The 25,606-nt window shown below is 40.0% G+C and overlaps 1 protein-coding gene across 2 annotated transcripts; it reads right to left on the bottom strand.

Annotated features, from left to right (window-relative positions):
• Nucleotides 1–1,751: 1,751 nt before the first annotated feature.
• On the bottom strand, nucleotides 1,752–24,051 carry LOC122002065 (25.3 kDa vesicle transport protein). 2 transcript variants are annotated; one of them, XM_042557112.1, is made up of 6 exons: nucleotides 23,863–24,051; nucleotides 21,851–22,045; nucleotides 20,922–21,082; nucleotides 20,693–20,839; nucleotides 20,291–20,367; nucleotides 1,752–2,030 (listed from the first exon to the last, which is right to left on the bottom strand). In XM_042557112.1, the coding sequence occupies exons 2-6, from the start codon at nucleotides 22,036–22,038 to the stop codon at nucleotides 1,947–1,949; spliced, it is 657 nt and encodes a 218-aa protein (XP_042413046.1). In that variant the 5' UTR covers nucleotides 22,039–22,045; nucleotides 23,863–24,051; the 3' UTR covers nucleotides 1,752–1,946. The 2 variants fall into 2 exon arrangements, with proteins under 2 accessions (XP_042413046.1, XP_042413047.1); XM_042557113.1 differs by having other exon boundaries at nucleotides 23,844–24,051.
• Between the last annotated feature and the right edge of the window lie 1,555 nt (nucleotides 24,052–25,606).

Here is a 25,606-nt window from a genome sequence, read left to right on the forward strand (position 1 = left end):
AGACCTAACGTGGAGATTTTTTGCTGATTCTTTCTTCTTATATTTTAACACATTCTAAAAGTCAAAATAAACAACTCCTTGCAACATCAGAAATCCACAGAAACTGAAATGGATGCAATCGGAACTCTCTAGGTCCATCAGTAGATTTTGATCGAAACCCACTGATGGACCTAGAAAGCTCTGATTGTACTTATTTCAATTCCTGTGAATTTCTAAGATTACAATGAGTTCAAATTTACTATTCATGATTTCTTTTAACTTCTCTAAATATATTAAAATATTATCAAAAAATTAACTAAATTTTAAATGTCGTTGGACCGATATAATTTGCATATTAGGCTTATGCTATGCATGCAAATAAAAAACATAAAGAAAGGAAAGGAAAAATAAAAGAAGGAACATGCATAGGAAGGATGAGAGAGGAGATAGGAAAGAGAAGAGGGAGAAAAGAAAAACTACAAAAGAAATTAGATTTGTCATAAAAATAAAAAGAAAAGTCCACTTAAAAAAATGTGTCCTTTGATAAATACTAAAGTAATATACATCTTTTGATCAATTAAAATTTCTAGGTACATCATTTGATAAATTGCTAAATTTCTAATATTAGAAATAAATATTCCTTTTTTCCAAGTTTACATAAATATGTATATTTCATTTTTAGAGCTACATCTTCTTACTTTTAGATATTAATATCTTTCCTCTTTATCCTAATAATAATTTTACACATTCTCTTAACATTCTCTCAAATCTGGATAGTAAAACATGCTACTCCTTTGAATTTCAGTTAGTTTCTAGATGAAGTGGCATCATAAAAAACGTATATCACAATTTATTAACAACAGTCAAAACTAATGTGCATCTGCCTAAAGCCTCATAAAAATATCAGCATCCAGCAGTAAGAAAGCCTGAGTTTATGACAAAGTCAACTGATAGAAGCCTGGTCAACAGTTTGAATTCATCAAACACATTTGCTTAGCAAAATCAGCTATAAACTTTTAAAACGTACCCAACAAATTACCTGACCACATTAAGAAAGCAAACACCCGGAAAAAAAAAATATTAGTATAAAAAATATTCTCATTTTAGCGTCAAAATACTTCATCAAGGACATGAGATTAATAAAACTTCAGATAGCAATTAAAAAATTGCCCTAAATCAAACCCTGGTTCAGTTCCGGTGATGTGAGCCTTTTCAGTATTGTTTTCTCTTGATAGAGAAGTAGTTAGAAACTGTGTTAAGTACGGAATAAAAGGCACTGAAGATTCAACATTTTCCACATTAATTCCACTGTAAGATAGACCAATTCCAAGCATGGTTAGGGAATTCAACAAAAATCCAAAGTCAGAACCTCATTTGGTGTGGAATTCTGTGGAAGTATTTGTACCTGTGAAAAGCGAAAGAAAGTGGCTGCAACCACTTGTGTGACCTAATTATATTCAGATATGAAAACAATAAGTCTTAGGATAGACAGCTATCTTGAATGTGAATCCAGTAATCAATTTGAATGATAACAATGTAAAGGTGGTAAACTTGAAGCTGATAAATGAAATTGGACCAAAAAAAAAAAACGGTTTACTGACTTAGTTTCAATTTGAAGATCAAGTAAAATTATCAATTTTGATTTTACTCTAATAATTTTTTATGAACATTCTAGGATTTACTTTCAGTGGAGGTATTGCTACAGCATGGATTGGTAAAGCGCTATAATTATACACACAAAGTTCTCAAATATGGCCATGAACCCAAACAAAGAAACAATCACACCGCACAGTGCTTAAGACTTTGAAGTAATATTGCAATTTAATTCTTGTAATTGTTGAAAGAAAAGTAATTTTTTCCTATTTTTTTACAATCAAACGGAAGATTAATTCTAAATGGCCAACACCACAAAATTGGCATACCGTGCAGAGAATGAGAAAGTATCTAAATATAAACATCAGATTAATTCACCAAAACTTCTTTCTAACCCACAACAGAAGCATCACTACTCCAAGAACAATGGCAACGGGAGCCCATTTTCTAATAAAAGCCTGTAAAGGAGTAGAGGATATAAATTAATTGGATGGAGAAAACGGAATGTAAACAGACTTGAAGTTACAGAAGAAAAAAATTAGGGATGCACTTGGCCTATGACATGATCCTAGTTCACAAAGAACGAAAACTGATAAAACAATATACATGAATGGAGCTTTATATGTAATTGTGCGAGTCTTTTCTTTCTCTCTCTAAATTTGAGGCGACAAGTACATTCAGGCCCGGCTCAAGGCATAGGCCATTAAGGCCTATGCCTAGGGCCCCAATTTTATTGGGGCCCATTGATTAATTAGTTAAAGATATTGAAAAAATTAAATTAGCATCATTAATATAATTAATTATAAATGTTTTGCTAATTCATTAATGACACCTTGTCGATCCCACTTCTTATTTATACCTTATACTTATCATTATTTCCTCATTAATTGTCTACCATAATTTTATATGAGATTTTATTCTACTTTATTAATTACCTACCATAATTTTATATGAGATTTTATTCTACCTTAAATATAATTCATTTTTCATTGACATATTTCTTTCTTTTTTTTATTATTACTCCTTCTCTCATCAGTGCATTGTGCCCTTTTCTTTTTTCATCAACTATTTTGTATGTTTCTCCTTCCTCACCGATGATACTTGCAGAGAACGTCCTTCTCTTCCTTTGCCGATAATATTTCTTCCTCGCTCTTTCTTTTTATTTCTCGATAATAATATGAATTAGAGATTTTTTTATCATAAAATACAAAATAAAATGCATTAGCAAAAATAATTTTTTTAAAATTAAAATTAATAAAGTCTATTTGACATTCTAGCTAAAAAAAATAAATAATTTAATAATTTTATTAATAAAAATAAAATTATTATCAAAATATTTGTAAGAAAACTAAATTTTATATCAAAAATTAGTTTTTTTAAAAAAATAATATTTAATTCTTTTTAATAACTAATTTTAAAAATATTTGTTTAAAATTATTATTTTCGGTCTCAGATCTAAATGAAAAATGTTAAAGAAAATTAAAAATATATTAAAAAATTTTGTTTTTAAATTTTTTTGCCTAGGGCCTCAAGGAATCTTGAGACGGCCCTGAGTACATTGAGAAGAGACTATTAGACACATTGGCCAACCAGAGCAACTTCTGGTCAAGAAAACAAGTGCTAATTACATTTTCCTCGTGGATTTAGATTTATGTGAAATTTAATAGCTGGGAAGCCATATTTTGAGGTCTCTTATGCCATTACTGCAACCAAAACATGAAGGTTTTATTTCCTCTGAGAGAAAGAAATAGAAGGGAAAGCATTTTTCATTATTTTCTTGGAAGAGGCAGAAGAAGGGAGAGAAAAAGTTTCTTTTCCTTTCCTTCAAATTGCTTCAGCCGGATTTGGTTGAAACAGTGGAAGTCAGTTATAACCAGCTACTTAATTCAAATATATATATATATATATTTTCACTTTCGTTCCTTACAAAATAGTGGAGGAAAAAAATCAAGGATTTAAATCTAATTTCATGCCAATAGGATCTTACTATTCAAACCATTGTGATGTGGATGCCGAGGTGGAAGCCTTGTCGGACGCCGCTATTGTTGGAAGCAAATTAGTTACTGCCTAATTAGCTACTGCTATAATAGAGATAAATTACTTATTGCATAATTAGTAGAAAATAAATAATGGCCTAATTTAACTACTGCTATAGTAGAAATAAATAATGACCTAATTTAACTACTGCTATAGTAAAAATAAATAATGGCCTAATTAGATTTCTATTTTTGATTCCTTGTTTCCTTTATGGGTTGGTATTTCTTGAATCGTGTCATGTAGTGTTATTATTAAAAAAGAGGAAAAGAAAATTTGAGTAATTTGGACTCTATCTAGAACGAGTCTTTCCCTTGAGTAATTTGGACTCTGTCTAGGACGAGTCTTTCCCCCTTCCTTCCCCCTTACATGTTGTATGGCCAAGTACGGATCTGGATCTCAACCTGTGACTCAATCCTACACTCGAGACCATAACAACTTGGTATCAGAGCTGATCATGACTGACATGGATTCTATCGCATCCAAACTCGATGTCTTCATGGAAATATTGATCTCGCAACAGTAAGTTTTTATGGAGCAGATCACCTTACGCCAGCGAGGACTAGAGGAGCAGATGACCGAATTATCTTATACTATTCAAGAGACAAGACGACAGCCGGTGCCCACCACAAATAGCCCTACTAGCATGGAGTGTAGCTCTTCTAAAGCCTCAGAGGTTATATATGAGCCACCAATTAGTGGCACCCTGGTTCCGCGGTACTCAAAGATGGAGTTCCCCATCTATCCTAGAGAAGGGGATCCACTGGGTTGGATTAAAAGGTGCGAAAAATTCTTTATCAACCAAAGGACCACAAAAATCGATAAGGTTGGCCTTGCTGCCTTCTACTTGGTAGGGGAAGCCCAACTTTGATTTGATCAGATGGAACAAGAAGAGTTAGATATGCCTTAGAAGCAATTCAAAAACCATTATCATATCCACTTTGGGCCGCCTATGAGCAACAACCCTCTAGGAGAGTTAGCAAATCTGAAGCAACAAGCTCGGTAAAAGACTACCAGCGACAATTCCAGTCCCACCTCGCCCGGATCTCAGACCTTCGACGACAACAATAGGTTGACTTGTTCACTGCAGGACTAGTCGAAGATCTTATCGACATCGAATTACAGAAGCTTGAAAACCTGAGCATTGCAATGAATATGACCAGGGCATTAGAATGAAAGCCGTGCTTCAATCAAGGCGTGGGGGGGGGGGGGGGGCCGCAACGAATTAGGGAGGGACCACAACCAAGCTCAACACCAGCAATGGAGGCCCTCCTTTGTCGAAGACTAAGACAACGGGGGGCATCAGTAAGGAGACTCCACCTGCATCATTCTTCAAGTGTCTGACCCGCGCTGAGATGGCATAACGGAGAGCCAAGGGCCTCTGTTTTAACTGTAATGAGTCCTACTCCACGGGTCACAAGTGTAAACGCCTGTTTTGGATTGAAGTATCTGATGATGACAGAGAAAGTGAGGAAGAGGGGGAAGTGGATTCGGAAATTTCCCTTCATGCTATTAGTGGTGTTATACCCCGCTTTCGAGCTTGAGCACAAGCTCAACATCGAGGAGGGGAGCGATGATATAGATGCTGAGGTGGAAGCCTTTGTTGGACGCCGTTATGGTTGTTAGCAAATTAGTTACTGCCTAATTAGTTACTGCTATAGTAGAAATAAATTAGCTATTGCCTAATTAGTAGAAAATAAATAATAGCCTAATTTAACTACTGCTATAGTAGAAATAAATAATGGTCTAATTGACTTTTCTATATTTGATTCCTTATTTTCTTTATGAGTTGGTATTTCCTGAATCGTGTCATGTTTGACTCCTTATATAAGGAGTGTTATTATCAATACAGAGGGGAAGAAAAATTGAGTAATTTGGACTATGTCTAGGACGAGTCTTTCCCCCTGAGTAATTTGGACTATGTCTAGGATGAGTCTTTCCCCTGAGTAATTTGGACTCTGTCTAAGACGAGTATTTCTGTACAAAATGGGAACATGGGCATGCCTACGTTGCCCACTTTTTTTTTTTTGGGAAATGTCCTTTTTACCCCCGGGATAATTCCCATTATAAAAGGTGCATCTAAGGGTGGTTCACGTGGTGTGAAAGAGTTGAGGAGTTGTAGCATCTGAGGCTGCGAGATTTGGTTTGTGAAATTGCGGAGAGCTTTTCGATTTTGTAATTGCTTTTTTGACAGCAAGTCTGAAGATCACACCGTCGCCGATTGCAGATATGCGGGAGATCGCTGTAAGTGTTTACCGTTTACGTTTTAATTCATGCATTTAGATTCTACATTGGTATCAGAACAGTATGCATTCTAAAGTATGATGATGCATGTTTGAATTATATGATAAGGTTCATATTCTCTGTTCAACCATGAGATTTTATTTTTTTCTTACCTTTACGATGAATCCATATTTTCGGCTCACTTTCTGTTTGTTTTGTTTGCTGGGCGAAATCGCGACTGAGTCGTGATGAGCAACTGTTGCTAGGCCCCAACGAAGTTTGTCTCTGTCTTGTTCGGCCATGAGTCGAGCGCAGTCACTGGAAAAATGTGACTACGTGTTGCGATTTTCCCTGAGTCGACACATCGCAAGCAATCGCCAAAAGAACGCACCTCCCGTGTCCGACAACCATGTCACAGCGGGATCAAGTCTTCGCCTGCTGTTCAGGTCAATTTGAGGCGGCGGCTAATGGTGGAAGAAGATGAAATGAAACATTAGGTTTTGTATGGATTTTATAAAAAAAAATAGTTTTTTTTATCCAGTTGTTGACATGCATTTAATAACAACGCCAACTGTAGCTTAGTTTTTTTTTTTAATGCATGTCATTTGTTTCGAATGCATAATTTTTTTTTTGCATGCATTTATATCAATGCATAAGGTCTGACTCATTTGAACCGATCACTGTAGATCGAATACGTTCATTAGATTATATTCTAGTCTTGGTGATTTAATAAAATCAGTCAAATCAGATTGAATAAATTGAGTCTACGTTAAATTAGATTTGATCAAATGGACTAAATTTATTTTAATGAATCAGACTTAATCCAATAAGTAGTAGTTTAATCAAATGGACCAGAGTTTGATCAATAAGTCTGAAATTGACTGAAATGGACTTAGATTAAACAATAACAGAACATAATTATAGAAAATCCCTATCCAATTAGATTAGTTCTAATAAGGACAATGGACCAAACTTAGGATCTGGATTCCCGATCGACCGGTCTGATGGGTCAGAAGACTTAAACTCCTAAAAATCGAGAAGATTTATTTTTCTTTATTTATAATGTTGGTTCTATGCATGTATAAATTGAATTAAGCCGGTTTTGTACTGGTTAGTTGGTTTTGTACTGACTTATTTAATTTCAATTTGTCAAATGACTAGTCACGATATACGACAACATGAGCTTTGGGAGGAGATTAAAGAGCTTGATTATGACCCGGTTTACGGAGTCGGATGACTTATTGGTCGACTCGATTGGTTGTTCTAGAAACTCGAGCGAGAAAAGTTTCCAGTCCAAGACACACACACAGAAGATGAGTTCTGGTTTATTCACTGTCGGAACATCTTAGGCAGATAACATTCCAAGTTTGGAATGATTCTGAAGGACACATCTTATATTCAGAGATGTGCAGACATTTACTTCATTTAGCTTGGGTCCTGAAGAATCAGAAGAAAATCCAGAGGAGGATCCCGACGAATCCGAGGAAGATTCAGAAGAACATCCTGAAGAATCAGAGCAGGATCTGGAAAAGTGTGTGGAGGATCTAGAAATAGGTCCAAATCTGGATCCGATAGAAAATCCTGAAACTGTCCCACTTGAGATTGCCCCAAATGAGTCCAGGTTGAAAGGGATAATATGATTTACTACACTAGTGTCTGTCCTAGTAGGAGTGATGTTAGCCTATCTAATTTATTAGAATTCTGTTATTGTTATTATCATTATGTAGGAACAATATTAGTCCATTTAGTATACAACATATCTTTATGTTAATGTTATGTTCATTTATATGTTTAATTATGCTGTTTACTCTACATGATAAATGATTAGTTCATTTTATTAAATAATTAGTTCATTTAATTAAAGAAATATAATAATTAGTTTATTTGTTGGGATGTGTGTAATAGAATTGATTAATATTGATTTGATTGATTATACAAATGATAAGTGAAAACATAGCTATCACTTGATTTTATAAATTAACTCAAATTAATATTGAGTCAATCATAAATTACATACATATGAATTACACTAAATACTAAATAATGTATTTATTTATGATAAATTATGATAGCCAAAAACATTATAGTTGAACTCGACAAGGGTGAAAAACTTAATAGGGATAACTATAAAATCTAACGATACAGTATGTACTTGAAGAACAAGAAGTTTTGGAGGCTATAAATCAGGTTATGGTAAAACCTGTAGACGGACCCACTACACAGACGAGATATTGATGCCTATAAGGCATGAAAGAAAAAAGACTCTACTACAAAGGGCATATTGATTAGTTCAATGGTAGATGACCTAGCTTTTAAGTATGAGTTATATCTTTCGGCTCATGCAGTTTGGGTAACCCTTAAGGAAAATACACTCGAGTAAGTCTCAACAAGTTTCGACAGTTGACGATCAAGTTTGACAGCTACAAGAAGCGTCCGAATGTTTCAATGGTTCAACACCTTAGAGAGATATCAAACATGATTCGGGAGTTTAAAATTGTTGGTCATGAGTTGACCGATGAACAACAAATTCAAGCAGTTATTCTTTCCCTTCCAGATTCTTGGGAGACCATAAAACAGACCCTAACTTACAGTGAGAGTATCAAGATTTTCACTGACGTCTCACACCATGTAGAATTAGAGGCGGAGAGAGTTGAATCCGTAAAGATTTCTGGACTAGCCAATGTGGTTGTAGGTTCTATTGGATCATCTGGATCCATGAAAAAAAAATGATTAGAAAGGGAAGGGAAAGAAGCAAGAAGCTGCTACTGTGGGACATGACCCAATCAAGAAGATAGGAAAGAAGACTAGAAAGAAGCCTAAAAATAAGTTGACTTGTTTTAACTACAACAAAAAGGGTCACTTTGCTCGAGAGTGCACTGAGCCAAAAAAGGTAAATCTAAGTGTGTTTCTTTTCCTGAGCATTTTGTTGTTAGTTCAGTGTTCTTAGCTGATTCTTATCTTTTGTGGATTATAGATTCGGGAGCAACTAACCATGTAACTCGGGAGTGAGTTACATTTGTAGAGTATCGTCGGGTACCAACTGGCAATAAGTGGATCTATGTGAGAAACAATCCAAGAGTTGAAGTCAAAGGAATCGACACTTGCAAACTAAACCTCCGTGGTGGTAGTGTTTTGTTTCTACATGATGTCCTGTATGCTCCTGAAATTCGACGAAATCTTATTTCCGTGAGATGTCTTCTTGATTTAGGATATTGTATTAATTTTTACAGCCAATGTGTTAAACTTAAGATTGACTCAGTGCCAATCGGATATAATTTTTTAACAAATAGTTTTATTGTTTTTGATATAGAACCGATGTTAATTATGCTATTGAGGGTTGTTTTTCGAACATTGCTCTAACTAGTGATGCAGATACAACTGATGAGGTTTGACATGCTAGATTAAAACACATAGGACAAAAACGTATGAATCAGTTGGCTAGAGAGAGTCTATTAAGCACTCAGGCTAAGATTCACTTGTCAATAGATGAACATTGTCTTGCTGGAAAAGCAATTAGGAAACCATTTGGTAAGGGTACAAGAGCTGAATCACCATTGCAGTTAATTCATTCGGATATTTGTAGTCCAACGAATGTCAAGGCTATACATGGAGCTTCCTATTTCATTACATTTATTGACGATTTCTCTCGTTTCGGTCATATGTATTTAATTTCTCATAAATCTGAAGCATTGGATTGCTTCATTCATTATATGAACAAAGTTGAGAATCAAACAGAATGTAAAGTTAAGACTTTACGCACTGATCGTGGAGGGAAATATTTATTTGATATGTTCAAGACAATATGTAATGATAGAAGGATTATTAGAGACAATTCCTGGAACTCCACAGCAAAATGGGATAGCTGAAAGAAAAAATAGGACTCTTCTTGAGATGGTTAGATCTATGATGACGCAGACTAATTTGCTCATCTCCTATTAGGGAGATGCATTATTAACTGCGACCTATATGCATAACAAAGTGTCTTCAAAGTCAGTTTCATCTATCCCATATGAACGTTGGACAGACAGAAAATCATATTTGAGTAATCTGAAACCTTGTGGGTTAGCTGCTTATATTTATGATAGTTCTCACAAATATGGAAAACTGGGACCTAGGGGTAAGAAATGTATCTTTATCCGATATCATGAGACCTCCAAAGGTTATATTTTCATAGGTGAGCAACTAGATGGAACCATCTCCGAAATAGATTCGAGGGATGCGACTTTCTAGAAACAGAATTTCCAACTATAGGTGATGTTGATAAAAGAGTTCCTCTATTTGAGGAGGATGAGCTATTATCAACAAGAGAAACGTCAAAAGGGATGCCTGAGTCTAGTCAATCGAGTAGGAGTAATATGTCAAGTCATGAGTCGACTTCTCAACGACCTAACTTACGAAGAAGTGTTTGAAAAATCAAACCTAAGAAGAAGTTTGATATTGAGAATTAGGCATTAATAACACTTCCAGTTGACAATGATGAACCTCAATCCATTGAGAAAGCATTGGAATATAGTTAGAAAAAAATTAAAAGCTACAATGGTTGAAGAAATGAAGTCTATTAATCAGAATCAGGTTTGAGACTTAGTCAATCTTCCTCTGGGTCGAAAAACTATTGAGAATAAGTGGATTCTCAAAAATAAAGAGGAAAGCTGATAGATCAATTAATAGATACAAAGCTCGTTTAGTTGCAAAAGGATATAACCAAATGAAGGGTATTGACTTTGAAGAGACATTTTCTCCCATAGTGAAATTTGTATCAATACGAGTTATTTTGGCCTTTATAGCACATTATGACTTGGAATTACATCAAATGAATGGTAAGCTTGATGAAGAATCTATATGGTTCAACAAGAAGGTTTCATTGCTGAAGGGCAAGAGGAGAAAGTATGTAGACTTAAAAAGTCTATATATGGGCTAAAACAAGCGTCAAGACAATGGAACATAAGATTTAACGAAGTCGTTTTATCTTATGGTTTTGAGATGATCAATGAAGATCATTGCGTTTTCTTGAAAAGGGAAAAAGGAAAGTATGTCATTTTATCATTATATGTTGATAATATGCTAATAGCTGGAAATGACATTGGGTATGTGAATGAAATCAAGAAGTGTCTGTTATCACAATTTGGTACAACGGATATGGGAGAAGCTGAGTACATTTTAGGGGTGAAGATCATTAGAGATCGTCCTAAAAGACTTTTGGGTCTGTCACAAGAGTGTTATATAAATAAGATGTTACATCATTTCAGCATATCTAATTGCAACGTAGAATATATACCTATTGTGAAAAGTACTATTTTGAGCAAGAGTATGTGTTCCAAAACTCCAGAAGAAATAACTTAGATGAATAAAAAATCATATGCCAGTGTTATTGATAGTTTGATGTACACCGTTGTGTACACGTCCCGATATCAATTATGCTGTTGGATTCCAGTCAAACCCAAGACCGAGACATGGAAGGCGGTAAAAAGGATATTCAAATATCTGAAGGTGATAACAGATTATTGTCTCTGTTTTCACGGATCAGACATGAGTCTGAAAAGTTATTCAGATGCAGATTGGGTTGAAACCTGAATAATAGAAAATCCACATCAAGCTATGCGTTCTTGTTGAATGGTGACGTCATTTCATGGAACAACAAGAAACAAGCTTGTGTAGCTTTGTCAACTATGGAAGCTGAATATGTGGCATGTTCAGCGGCTGTGTAAAAAACAGTTTGGTTGAGAAGAATTATGAAGCATCTGAAAATTACTGAGGGCGTGGAGTCCAGTAACTGTTTACTGTGACAGTCAAGCTGCACTAGTTTTTTCTAAAAATCTCAAATATCACAGCAAAAGCAAACATATAGATATAAAGTATAATTTTGTAAGGGATATTGTGGCTAAAAGAAAAGTCATTCTTGAGTATGTCTCTACACGTATCATGCTTGTAGATCCTTTTACTAAAGGAATGATCATTTAAAGAACATATAAAGTCTTTGGGGCTTCGTAGAATGTAATAATATTGTAATAATAATCAGATATTGTGATTTGATTGTATAATTTGCCATAATTTATTCTTGTATATGATTTTGTTACATTTATATAAGATCTCGGTGAGCATGTGACAGGTTGAGATTGGTCCACTCACATGGACAATCATCTTTGTTTGTTAAGTACAAATAAAGGTAAGACCGTTATTTATGAGACAACTTATGTAGATGTGAACAGAGACAAATCTATAAGTTAAGGTCGCCTTGATAATTGTGTTAAGATGAGATCATTTATGTTGAATAATGATCGAAGTAAATGAACCCACCATTTACTGAACCTGTTGAAGGCCAGATTGGAATTCGTATGTTGAATTCAGGATTAGACATTAGGTATATCTAGATCAAAATCTGTACGATGTTAAATTTGAGAAAAACATGCATTCTTTTTAATAAAGAGACTAACATCGTAGCATGTGATTCATACCACATGTGCTATTACGACGATAAAGATAATAGGAGAATGGATCCCTATTTCTCACCAATGTAGGACTTTTGAGATTATAAGTTAATCTCAGTTTTGTCCTTAGTGACTATTTAACTGTTTACAAGTTTAAATCAATGTCTGCTACTTTAGCTTATATCCTATGACTATGGATGATTCGGTCAATGGATCATAACTAGGAAGACAACCGATTAGAATGAATAGATTCTAGCTAAAAAAGAAGATTAAATAGATTTACATTTCTTGATTTTATTCACTAGTCGACCCACTTCTGTTATGTATAGAAATGATTGTAAATATTAAATATTGAATATGGAACATGTTCTTGACATAATAGTCATTATAAGATATTAGAGATGTTTATATTGATGTAAATGAAGATTATTTAATCTGAGTAAATAGCAAGATATGGATATCTCCAAGATAATGGATGTGTGCCACTGGGAGATTGGATGTTTCCTGGATAAAGACTATGTGCCACCAGAATAGAGAGGTTATGTGTCATTATGAGAAAGTCTCTAATTCATTTGGAAGAGCGGTTAATATAGTGTAACAACTTTGTTAACATTGATTGCTCAAAGAGCGACTATGTAAGGTGTAACAATCTTCTTAGCATCTATCGCTCAGTGTTTTTATTGTCGCACGAACTATTTTCTTTAAGTATGGATTGAATGTTCTGATATGATCTTTGTGACTAAACTCTTATATAGTTTATGTGACTTATTTAGTCTTTGTGACTAAATGGTCTAAGTGACTTACTTGGATGGATTAGTCTTAGTGACTTACCTTGGACGAGTAGGAGATGTAGGAAATGAGAATGTGGGCATGCCCACGTTGTCCACTTTCTTTTAGAAAAAAGTCCCTTTTACCTCTGAGATAATTCCCAAAGGTGCGTCTAAGGGTGGTTCACGAGGTGTGGAAGAGTTGAGGAGTTGTAGCATCCGAGGCCGCGGGATTTGGTTTATGAAATTGCAAAGAGTTTTTCGATTTTGTAATTGCTCTTCCGACAACAAGTCTGAAGATCACACTGTCACCGATTGCAAATCTGCGGAAGATTGTTGTAAGTGTTTACCGTTTACGCTTTAATTCATGTATTTAGATTGCTACACTTTCCCCCTCCCTCCCCCCTTACGTGTTGCATGACTAAGTACGCATCCAGATCTCGACCTGTGATTTGATCTGCACTCGGAACCATAACACATTGACTAAAACATGATACACCCAGTAGAAGTAAGGGAGAGTTGTGAACGCCTTCTTCAGTCCCTGGAGCTGTCATCAGAGTCATAGCGGAAGGCTTGATGCAAAATCAAGGAGGGAAAGGATCTTCCACGGTTACATGAGCCGCCACCAGATTCAAAACCCTTGCTTTGCAAGACGAGTGATCCGGTGGTAAGAGCCCGGGACCCCCTAACGAGGGGTCAATGCCACGTGGAGGTCAGAGGGCCAGGTGGTCCGTCGAAGAAGGGTGAGCCGACCGGACGTATGACAAAAGGGCAGGCTGAGCGGCCTGCCCGTACACGTCTGATAGTGAAAGACGCCCTGACAGGGGTCGGGGTGCCGACGCTCAATGAAGTAGTAAATGACCGAGCGGAAGGCCTAAGAGAAGGCAGGACATAATGGGCGCGCCGGGAATTAAGGCCGTCCGGACGACGCTCTTCGCGCCGGTCGGCCGGACGGACGTCCCGGCCGGGCGGTGGGTGAAGAATAGGGACATCTTCTGACAGCCGTCAAGTCCTATGGCTAGGTCATACTCTAAGTCTGACAACAAGATGCTCTGTTGTCCCATCAAAGATGTGATTGAACTGTAGCAGTATGGTGTCAGGTAAGCTCTCTGACAGGTACATGCCGAGGTATGGGCTGCGGACACGTATGCGCCTCGGTGGACGTGCATTAATTCTTTCACTGCTCTATATAAGAGCCTCTTCCTTGGCAGGATGCAGCGTTCTTGGATTTTGGAGCCACCTTTTCTGTCAAACACGACTTGAGCGTCGAAGGTGTCATGGAACCCTTCCGGCCCGACTTCAGAGTTCGCGGAGATTCGTGCGACCGGCGGAGCCTACACCATCGACTAGGAGTGCGCCACGTGCCCAGCGTCGTGGTTCTCGGACAGGATCAGATTTGGCGCCGTCTGTGGGAACGTTCACATCCGATCGGAAACAATGGGCGGTGGGCGACAACACGGTGACACTTTCATTGAGGACTCGGCTACGATTGAGATAAGGGCCGCCATGACTTGTGGAGCAAAATAGAAGAGCGGCGTAGAGCGGCCGGCGAAAGAAGCCCGGTCGTGGCGAGGCGGAGCACCACCTGCCACCGTCGCATTTATGGGCTCTGTTCCGCACCCTAGCCGTGGCGTGCCAGGGATAGGGATCTTCGCCGGATGAAATCTGATCGGACAACGAAAAGGCAAGGCCCTCAGGCGGACGCTTCTCCGGCGGAAGCACGGTTACTGATCCCATTTCCTCAGCGGATGCCGTCTCGAATTCAACTTATAGCAAGCCCTCCTACGGAACCTCAGGCGGGAGTTTGATGTCAGGCGATGGATCGACCGCATACGAGGGGGTTGGGTGGACGAGCTGCCGAGTGGATGAAGATGGATTGACACTTGGATCCACCATGAAGCGCAAACTATCTCCAGCCTATCCGGGGCAGGGTGAAAGGTGTACCAATAGGATATGTGCTGTATATTTTTCGTTTGGTTGTATATTTGAAATGTAGAAGGCAAAATGTTATAATGGGCGCAATTGGCTTTATCGGCCGAGCGGCCTATCTTCATGGTGTATAAGATCTGAGCCAAGCGCTCGAGGCCGAATGCCCCGAGCCATTCGGCCGGAGGTATAATATCTGAGCCAAGCGCTCGATGAAGAAGGCCTCGAGCCGTTTGGCTGGAGGTATAGTATCCGAGCCAAGCGCTCGATGACGAAGGCTCGTGGAGCAACGGGAGCGGAAGACTCAAGTAAAAGGATAACGCAGCAGGCCGCCTCCACCTCTGGTGGGCCGAGCAGCCATGGCGGACCGACCGGGGAGTTTCGCCATCCTCCTGGCCTTGATAAATTTCGACGAGTACACTGTATCCACCTCCCTCCACGGGTATTCGGGAGTTGAGAAATTGAGTCAGATCTTATGCTGATCGGCAGGTTAGTCTTTCAGATATAGTTTCTTTCGGGCATAGAATTCATCGTAATTTTCCGAAAGAAGGCCCGTGCCGATCGGCCGGGCGTATATCATCGGAGCTAAATGCTCGACGAAGAAGGCTCCGAGCCGTTCGGCCGGAGGTATAATGTCCGAGCCAAGCGCTCGATAACCAAGACCCCGAGCCGTTCGGCCGGAAGTACAGTATCTGAGCCAAGTGCTCGACGAAGAAGACCTCGAGCCGTTCGGCCGGGAGTATGTTATTCGAGCCAAGCGCTCGACGAAGAAGACCCTGAGCCGTTCGGCTGGGAGTACGTTATCCGAGCGGGGTGAAAGGTGCACGAATGTAAATCATTTTTGTATATGTTAGTCGCCCATGTCCTTGTAATGCAGAAAGCAAAATTAATGCAAAGGATGGCCAAGGGTTCCGCCGATCGGCAGTGTCGAGATTAGTAGTAAGCCGTCGAGCTCAGGCGTTAAATATCGAGAGCAGAGCGTGCCATAAATGTCGCGAAAGACCGTCGAGCTCAGGCGTTATAGACGAGACGGCGCCTATAAGCGTCCGAGCGGATAGCCATCACATGATACAATCAACGATAGCACGGTTATACTGCTGAGCGGCTCGCTTATCAAAAATGTACGGAAAATCCCTTTGGGGGTAAGGCACAAAGAAAAGTTGGTCAGTGAAAGTTAGGGATATTAGCATGTAAATGCCGAGCGTTTACGTTCGAAAACTTAGCAGCTGCGTGGTCACATGATAGATGTAATTAAGACGATCGAATTGAGCCGAACGGAATCGTGGTGCCGAGCGGAAAGGATATAAAGAACACTTTGGCGTGACGAGGGCCTTGCTAAAGCAAGTGAAAGAGCGGAAGGTCATCTTACTCATTAGGTAAATTAAACAAGTCATTATAGAGATAAGTTGGGCGAGCGGCGGGAATACAAAAAGTTCATAAACGCTCCTCACGCATCAAAATCAAAAAGAGCGTCGGGATGGAGTCCATCACGCTCGCGAGGTCCTCGGGGGATGGTCAGGCAGGCAGGTGACCTTTGGTCTTCGGATAGCCCACCGCCGCCTTGATAGCCTCCTCGAAGTGAGGGATATCTTGTCGGTAAACTTCTCCGAAGTCTTAGGCGGAGGCCTTCCTCCTTCTTGGAGCCGGCTCCCCTCTTGATATTCTTTGGAGGCGTGGGCGGGCGTCATTGGCGGAAGATCCTTAATCTCCATGAATCTTTGGAGATCGGTAGGCGGCTCTCTTTCGGTGGCTAGCGCGTCAGATCTTTGATCGTTGTTTCCCATGATCTCCACCCATGCGGTCCATATCATTGATAGCTGTTGCTTCCGAGTGGTCGCGTTTTGATCTCTTATCTCGTTGCTGATCATCGTTTGCCGAACGACCTGCTCGCCAAATCGGAAGCCCTTTCCGTTCATCAGTAGATTTTGGCCTTCTCGGGCGGTAGTCGCCGGTACCCCATGACTTTTGTTTTCAACTCGTCTTCCGGTTCGGCATCGATCGCTAATGGCGATCTGCTCCTGATTACGCTAGTAAATGTGACGGTTAAAACATAATTTAAATCAAACGAAAGAGCAGGCGTACCGGTGGCTGTTGTAGATTCTTGTCGTAGAAATTGCCGGAGTCGGCTTGGCTACGGCGTCCAGGCGGAGGGCTGTGAGTAATTTGCTTCTCGGGGACCAGTAGGATCGGACGTATCGCCTCAGAAGGAAGCGCGAAGTTTAATTAAATTCGCGCTCGGCTCGCTCTTGGGCGTCGGCCTGGGACGACCTCGGTGGGCGAGGAGGAAGCTTCAGGCGCTGTCTGGTATGAGTTCTTGAAGGGCGGCGGCACCTCGGGCCCTCGGAGAACCACGAGGGGTCGGAGTACTCTCGAGGGAAACCGTCCCGGCCCCGTTCGGGCTGTGACTCATCAAGTGTAGTTGAAGCAGATGCGGATTCCGGTCGTCGGCGCTTCCGAGTGCGTAGCGGCACGTCATCGGCCGAACGACCCTCCACCTCGGCTTCGGGGACAGTTGGTGTCCCCTCACCTTCTTCACCGGCCGGATCAGCTGGAGAAAGGCCCCGTTCGGCGGCCTCCTTGTTCGTCACCGCCTCGATCTGAGCGGCCTTCAATTTGAGCTTCTCGGTAGCTTTGGCGCGCCACATGACTTCAGCTGCAGAAGCAAAAAATAAATCAGTTAGAACAAAACAAACGGGAAGATAAGGGAATTTATTCATGCTGCAGGGCAGGTCGGCTGTGGTAGAGGACAAGCCGAATATGTGCATTACTCCCGGGAGGAGTAGCTTGTCAATATGATAGCGCTGGCCAACTAGCCGTTCGGTTGCATGAAGGTAGGCCGCGTCGCCTCTAAATTTGTCGAGCTCCGGTTGCGCCGGCATCGCCGTCTGCCACTTGGTCCGAAAAGTTGGCCGCTCGGGAAAACGTATATAGAAAAAATGTTCCTTCCAATGTTTGTTGGAGGTCGGCATGTTATCGAAGAGTACGAAACCTATCCTAGATTGAAAAACAAAAGTACCCCACTCGGCCTGCTTGGGATAGTAAAAAAAGTGGAAGATTTTTGGGTCTAAGGGGATGCCGTTCAGTTTGAACAAAACTATTACTCTGCTCAGCAGCCTAATAGAGTTGGGAACTACTTGGCCGAACGGAATGCGGAAGTAATTGCAGACTTGCAGGAAAAATTCATGGGGTGGGAAGCGTAATCCGACCAGAAATTAGTCTCGGAAAAAAAGAACTGTGTCGATCGGCGGTTCATGAGGCCGATCGGCTGGTGTGGCTAATACTATTTGGTGGTCGGAAGGAATGTCGTAAGTCCAAGCGAGACGCAACGCGTCCTCCTCATCAAAACGACTTTCCATGTTCGAATACCAAAGACCCGGAGCACCGCCGGTCGACTGCGAGGTGCTAGTCATGGTCGACAGAAAAGGATACGGGACCAAAAAGGAAGGTTCAAGCAAGGAATGGAGGAAAACCGACTGAAGGAAACGATTAACAGAAAGAGGAAAACGTTGGGAACGAGAAGGAGGGTCTTACGAGCAAGAAAGATGATCGACGGGGGCCTGGGGGTTGCCGAAGAATCGAGGGGCGAGGTCGCCGGAGAAAAAAAAAGCGAGCAGAGGAGCGCCGGATGAAGACGAAGCAACAAGGCGGCGGAAACTGTGTCGCGGGCTTTATATCGCCGCCCGGGAGCAACCTCCACCGTCCGATCCAGGTCGTCGATAACGAGGTCATCATCCAACCGTCCATTTCAAACGGCGGCTATCCCATCGGAAGTGACGCCACCGCCATACGCTGACAAACGCATGATCGCCACGTGTCAGCGGGATACTGGCCGCATTTAATGAGCTCCCCTTACCGTGCGCAGTGCACGTGATGAACAGTAGGGGAGAGCATAGGACATGGAGTTCAAGAGACCACAAGGCACGGACTAGATATCGCCGAACGGACGAGCATCATTAGGCTGCGGCGGCCAATCTGATGATCGTTGTTCGGCGGATCGGCGGTCGATCGATCGGACCGCCTCTCGACTAGACTCGAGGGGCAAGTGATCCGGTGGTAGGCGGGACCCCTAGGGGTCGATGCCGTGGAGGTCGAGGGCGGTGGTCCGTCGAAGAGTGAGCCAAGCCGGACGTATGAAGGCGGCGGCTGCCCGTACCTCGATAGTGAAAGGCATACGATAGGGTCGGTGCCGGCCTTCGATGAAGTAGTAAATGACGAGCGGAAGGCATAAGAAGCGAGGACATAATGGTGCGCGTGGGAATTAAGGCGTCGGACGACGCCTCTTGGCGGTCGGTAGGACGTCGGCCGGCGGTGGGTGAAGAATAGGGACATCTTCTGACAGCCGTCAAGTCCTATGGCTAGGCCATACTCTAAGTCTGACAACAAGATGCTCTGTTGTCCCATCAAAGATGTGATTGAACTGTAGCAGTATGGTGTCAGGTAAGCTCTCTGACAGGTACATGCCGAGGTATGGGCTGCGGACACGTATGCGCCTCGGTGGACGTGCATTAATTCTTTCACCGCTCTATATAAAGAGCCTCTTCCTTCGCCGGAGGTACGCGTTCTTGGATTTTTGGAGCCACCTTTTGCTGTCCGCTTACCTGACTTGAGCATCGGAGGGTCGCCGCCGGGAACCCCTTCTCGGCCCGACTTCTGTGCAGGTTCGCCGGAGATTTGTGCGACCCGACGGAGGCCTACACCATCGACTAGGAGTGCGCCACGTGCCCAGCGTCCTTTGGTTCGGCGATTCGGACAGGATCAACGAGCAACAACTAGGATTCAACAAGGTGCATCCATGAGATAGGATTCTGCAATGAAGTCAACACCCACGTTACTTCTTCCCTCTTCAATTCCCCCTCCTAATTGGTGTCGGTTGGCACCATCTCAATACATGTTGGCACCACTGATATATCTTGTTTTGACTGGGGACTAATACTCTAGCTTGGATGGAGATTTTAAAGCTTGGAAAGAATTATATCATGGAATGGTCATCCATTTTTGTGTTATTTACCCTCCACTACCGCTCCCCCTCCTAGTTATCCATCAAGTAAACCAAGCATACAGGAATATAAGGGCACTGTTAAAAATTGCACTTCTGGAATATCACAATGTTTGTCAAGTACCATCTGAGGCATCAAGTTCGGAAGCAACCACAGCTAAAATAGTTTTGTAATGGAACAGAATCAAAGGTAGAAGAGAAACTATTGTTTGAAATAACCTTTCAATCTATCAACAAAATTTTGAGGCTTTCATATAGTACTTATATAAAGTTATAATTCAAAGGTAAAATGATTAAACAAATAAAAGGAGAAACAGATCTAAGTAAAATGCTTAGCATATTTTTACCTGTCGATTTAGATCTTTAGCCTTGTCAGCATAGATTCGAGACTCAGATGTTAGCCTACTTGATAATTCACTGACCTCTGCAAAGATTCCATATTTGTTAGGATGCAAGTAGAAAACCTTTTCTACGTGTTCTGTTCCCAAATTATAACATTCTTTAAATTGAAGTACATATTGCTTGAAATGGGGACAAGAAGTAAACAAAAATGAGAAATTTGTGTAAAAACAAGGTGAAAAGTTCAGATTCGATTGGTCCATTACAGATTGGAAACGAGAAAAACTTTTTTAAAGTTCAGAAATGGACTAATTGTTTGATGAGTACTCATTTTATTTTAACATCATCATTCACTAATTACTCTCAAGTACCATACACATGTAATGAAACAGTTGAGTTACAAAACTTACGGTCTAATTTTTCGCCAACACCAAGAACCTCCTGCACATTCCGCGTCATTATTTGGTGGACTTCATACAGTTCATCATTCAACTTAGCAATATTTCTCTGTGTTCGAGTGTCCAGATAGAGTTTCTTAGTCTTCTGTATGAAAGTGTCTACATAAAGCAAGCAGTAAACGTTTAAGTTGGAATGTAGTTAGGAAAATACACTGATGATTGTTGTAGATGAATATTGTACCAAATTTGATAAAGGCATAAGGTCTTGCAGCAGTTTCAATCTGATTCCCGTTGACCCTTTCAAACTCATTCTTGAGGTCTTCCAAGTATTGGAAAGCAAGCTTCTTGGGGTAAGAACGATCACACATTGTAAGATAGCAAACACGACCCTCAATAATGTAGCTAAGTGAATGAGTTAAAGAGAAATGTAGAAGAATGTATCGTATTTGAGATATGACCACATAATCACAGTTATTAAAAGAAAACAAAATAATTACTTAACATAATCAAATATCTTTTATAACATCAGAGAGCTGCTAAATACTAGCACAAGTTTTAAAGGCTTTTGTTTTAAGCAGTGAAACGAAATAAAATTAGGTGCAATGATGTATCCAATTAGGGGTGATCTATTGCAAACATCACAAAGGACAGAGTCATGTTGTCAACAACAACAAGCTTTACCATGCAAACTATTTCAAGTTGGATAGGATCCTCAACAGATACTACTTGCAAGAAGCAATGTGTCAAATGTCTCCTAAACAAGATTCCATCAAGAAAAGAAATGTACACCTTCTACTAATGAAGGCCCATGAATAATGTTAAATACAGAAAACTAAAAATTGAAGGGGAGCCCTAGCGCAATGATAAAGTTGTTGCTTTGTGACCAAAAGATCACGGGTTCAAATCCTGGAAATAACCTCTTGCAAAAAGCAAGGTAAGACTGCGTACAATGGATCCTTCCCCGGGACCCCGTATAGCGGGAGCTTTGTGCACCGGGAGGTTCGTGCACCGGGCTGCCCTTTTACATAAAACTAAAAATTATATTAGAGTTTATTGTAAGAACTATGCTCCCTGATTATTTCCATTACCTATGCGCTGCTTCACAAGACTCTAAAGACAAATGCTCTATCAGGAATACTGAGAAAATAGCCACCCATTGAATTAGGATACTGGAAGAAATATGGACCAGTCTCAATTGACATCCTAGAAGCCTCATAGTGACCTTTTGAGAGATTCTTAAATAAAATCTTTGCTTGCTGTTTGTAAAAATCAGCATCTTTCTGGTCACGACCATCATCTAATCCTTCCGCCAAAGGTAGGCCATCAGTAACACGTGCTATCATTGTCAATTTCACCATCTTAACCCTGGAGAATAGGAAGCAAAGAAGCTAAATAAAATGACCTTGAAAGCTACCAGGCCATCAAGAAGAGAAAAATGAGATGCAAATTATAACCAAACACTAGTAAGTATCTCTTGAAAATTTAGAATGAGAAAAAAGAAGAGCAAAACAATTCCATTCTAGATAACCAACTGCTTAATAGGGTGCGGGTGCGCTTTAACTTCTCCAAGACAAAACTTGAAAAGTTAAAATCTACAGCAAGATATTAAAATACAATTCCAGGCAGTAGGCAATCGACCCATTTCCTAGCGCCTAGGAGGTAGGCAAGACCTAAACAGTCAACATTATAAAATTAGAGGTAGCTGACCTGAGCTAGACTATGTTCAATCTTGTTCATTTACTTATTGAGCTTCTTTAAGCTTGTTTATTAAAAATTGTATCTCAATCTTGTTATCAAGCTCAATTAGAGATACTATTGTCTTTATAATTTAATTGATGCATTGATTTAATAAACTAAGTTTATATTATTTTTGTCAATTTTAATTCTAGATAGTCAACCCCACCTAATGGGATAAGGGTTGGTTGTTATTGTTAACATATTCTAGATAATAGAAATTATTACAAAAAATTGTAAATATTTATATTATATATATTTAAACAAAAATAAATAAAATAATGATTTAGACAAGTTATTAAATAATTTTATCTATAAATTGTTCACAAGCTTTGCTAGCGCACCAGTGCCGATTGTCTCACGATAGTCTCTCTTCAATTTTGCTAGAACACCCTTCAAGGTTGTCGATTCATCCCTTCAAATTGATGTTCTCCTTTGGGTTTTCAAGACACCACTTAGGGTAGATGAACCCCTTCACGTAGTGTAAGCATCCCTTCAGGAGAGCTACTCACTCCGGCCAGTGATGCGCCACTTTGAGTTAAGCGACACATCCTTAGGCTTGCTTGTCACCGACATGTAGTCGTCAGTTACTGTACTGAAGATCCCGCCGCACCAACAAGCTGCCAGCAAGACAAAGAGTTCACCATCCACCAAAGGTACTCGCATACCCACCTAGAATTCACCTCACCATGTGCTTCCCGCCTATGTATCTGAATTTACCTCCCTTCATACCCGTGGGGTCGGCTCTAGGGGGCCGCTGAGGTGGTGGATCCACCCACCAAAGGAACTTGCATCAAAGCGTCATTCACAATAGTTTTACACGACCCATGTCTGACAGGCATTTAGAAATCAAACAAGGGTAAGGTTATGCGTATACTTTATTAACTTTAGGTGGAAATTTGAGCTTTTTGACATGGAGATCGTCCTGTAAAAAACTGTAGGCCACTAAAATCTGTGTGCGAGTTTCAATGAATCTACCACACAGCAAATTCATCGTAAAGCAGTCTTATGAACACGGACATTTGATTATTGTAATTGTTATGGTCCAATTCACGAGGCCTAGACACAAAACAATCATCCTAATTCAAGTTTACAGGAACGTTCAATTGCAAATCTAGATAGGTCGAATTAAACGACCGAATCAGCCAACATCGATACAATTTTATCCGAGAAGTCGGACTGCCGTCTGAAGCCCACCGCAAACTAGTCCAAAAACCTCAAATCGTCTGAAACTCATTCGAAAAGGGAAGGAATTCGATAAGATTTGTTTCACAATTAGAAGATCGCATCCAATCCCGAAAACTCAGGACGGAAAAGCTTGCTTGCTCTCAGGTACCCAATTTATTAACATGCAATCTCGAGAAACAGTATATCAATATCGATTTAAATCTAAAACCAAAGCCAGAACGAAGATAAGAAAAGACCAAACCAGGGAAAGAAGAAAGCACCAGCGGAGGAGCGCGACTGTACTGCGAGGGGGAAGCTCGGCGAAGCGATCGCGCCAAGAGACGAAATGTAATCCTGCACCAGAGATCGATCGATCGCGATCACCGCAGAAGGACGAGGACTCAAGGAGACGGCAAGAGGACGAACGAAGAAGCGAAAGGGGGCAGAAGGAAGAAGGAAACAGCCACGGCAAGAATAAGGAACTTGCTCGAGTTAAGTTAAAATATATTAATGCATTTTTAACCGCTAAAATTATTAAATTACATATTTATAAAAATAAAATTTGCTAGAAAAAGAGAAAGATTTTAGGAAAAATTACCTGCAATTTCCGTTGACAAATAAAATTTTACATGCCGTCCTCAGTGGTAAAAATCTTTATTTCTATTTCCTAGTCAAAAATATTTACCTAATTATTCTTAATATTTTTAAGTATAAAAAGTCTAAAAATGAGTATAATTTCTCTTAAATTTAATACATTAAACTAGAATCTAGTATATTTTCTATTAAATTAAGTACGATTCTTTTTCCATCTCAATTAGATGAACAATATACTAAATTTTCTTTAAATGATACTCAATTGGATGGAAAATATATTATATTTTCTTTAAATGATGCTGAATTTAGGAGGAATTATATTAAGCAGGAAAAAGTCATGCTCAATTTAATAGAAAATATACTGGATTCTAGTTTAAATTACTAAAATTAATAGGAATTATACTCATTTTTAAACTATTTGTATCTGTTCAAAGTAAAACCTAAAATCTCGTGTCATAGGAATCCCACGAGTTAGGCCTTTATATAGAAAAGAAGATATAAAACCAAAAGACACAACTACCCTTTTACTTATTCTAACACTCCCCCTCAAGCTTGAGAATATAGATCATATATACCAAACTTGTTACATATGTAGTCAATCCGGGAACCTCTAAGTGATTTAGTGAATATATCTGCTAGCTGATCATTTGAGTTGACAAAACTAGTAGATATTTCTCCAGATATGACTTTCTCTCTAACAAAGTGACAGTCAACTTCAATATGCTTTGTTCTCTCATGGAAGACTGGATTTGAGGCAATATGCATAGCGGCTTGGTTGTCACATATGAGTGACATTTGTGTAACCTCTCCAAACCTTAGTTCTTGAAGCAACTGTTTTAACCACATAAGTTCTTGACTAGCAATACCATAGCTCGATATTCTACCTCTGCACTGGATCTTGCCACAACATTTTGTTTTTTGCTTTTCCAAGAAATAAGGTTACCTCCGACAAATATACAAAATCCAGAAGTGGACCTTCTATCAGAGGGAGATCCTGCCCAATCTGCATCAGAATATCCTACGACTTTAGTATGTCCTTTGTCTTCATATAAAAGACCCTTTCCTGGTGCACCCCTGATATATCGAACAATGCGAGTCACTGCATCCCAATGTTCTTTGCATGGAGAGCTAAGAAACTGACTTACTACACTCACTACAAATGAGATATCCGGACGAGTGACAGTAAGGTAGCTTAGTTTCCCTACCAATCGCCTGTACCGTTCAGGATCTGAAAGAGGCTCCCTTTAATTTGGTAGGAGCTTGACATTAGGATCTATGGGATTGTCGACTGTCTTTGAGTTTAACATTCCTGTTTCTTCCAGAATATCCATTGCATACTTCCTTTGGGATATAATGATCCCATCTTTAGACTATACCACTTCTATCCCTAGAAAATATTTGAGCTTGCCGAGATCTTTTGTCTGGAAATGT

This window comes from Zingiber officinale, chromosome 7A, assembly GCF_018446385.1.
Source record: "Zingiber officinale cultivar Zhangliang chromosome 7A, Zo_v1.1, whole genome shotgun sequence".
Lineage (NCBI taxonomy): Eukaryota > Viridiplantae > Streptophyta > Magnoliopsida > Zingiberales > Zingiberaceae > Zingiber > Zingiber officinale.

Bases quoted from the DNA above. Each gene is read 5' to 3' on its own strand.
- LOC122002065 (XM_042557112.1), bottom strand. From the start codon at position 22,038: ATGGTGAAATTGACAATGATAGCACGTGTTACTGATGGCCTACCTTTG. The intron at 20,840-20,921 runs GTACAATATTCA...TGCTTTATGTAG, and splicing joins TTATGCCTTTATCAAATTTG to ACACTTTCATACAGAAGACT. The intron at 2,031-20,290 runs GTAAAAATATGC...ACTCCTTTACAG, and splicing joins CTAAAGATCTAAATCGACAG to GCTTTTATTAGAAAATGGGC.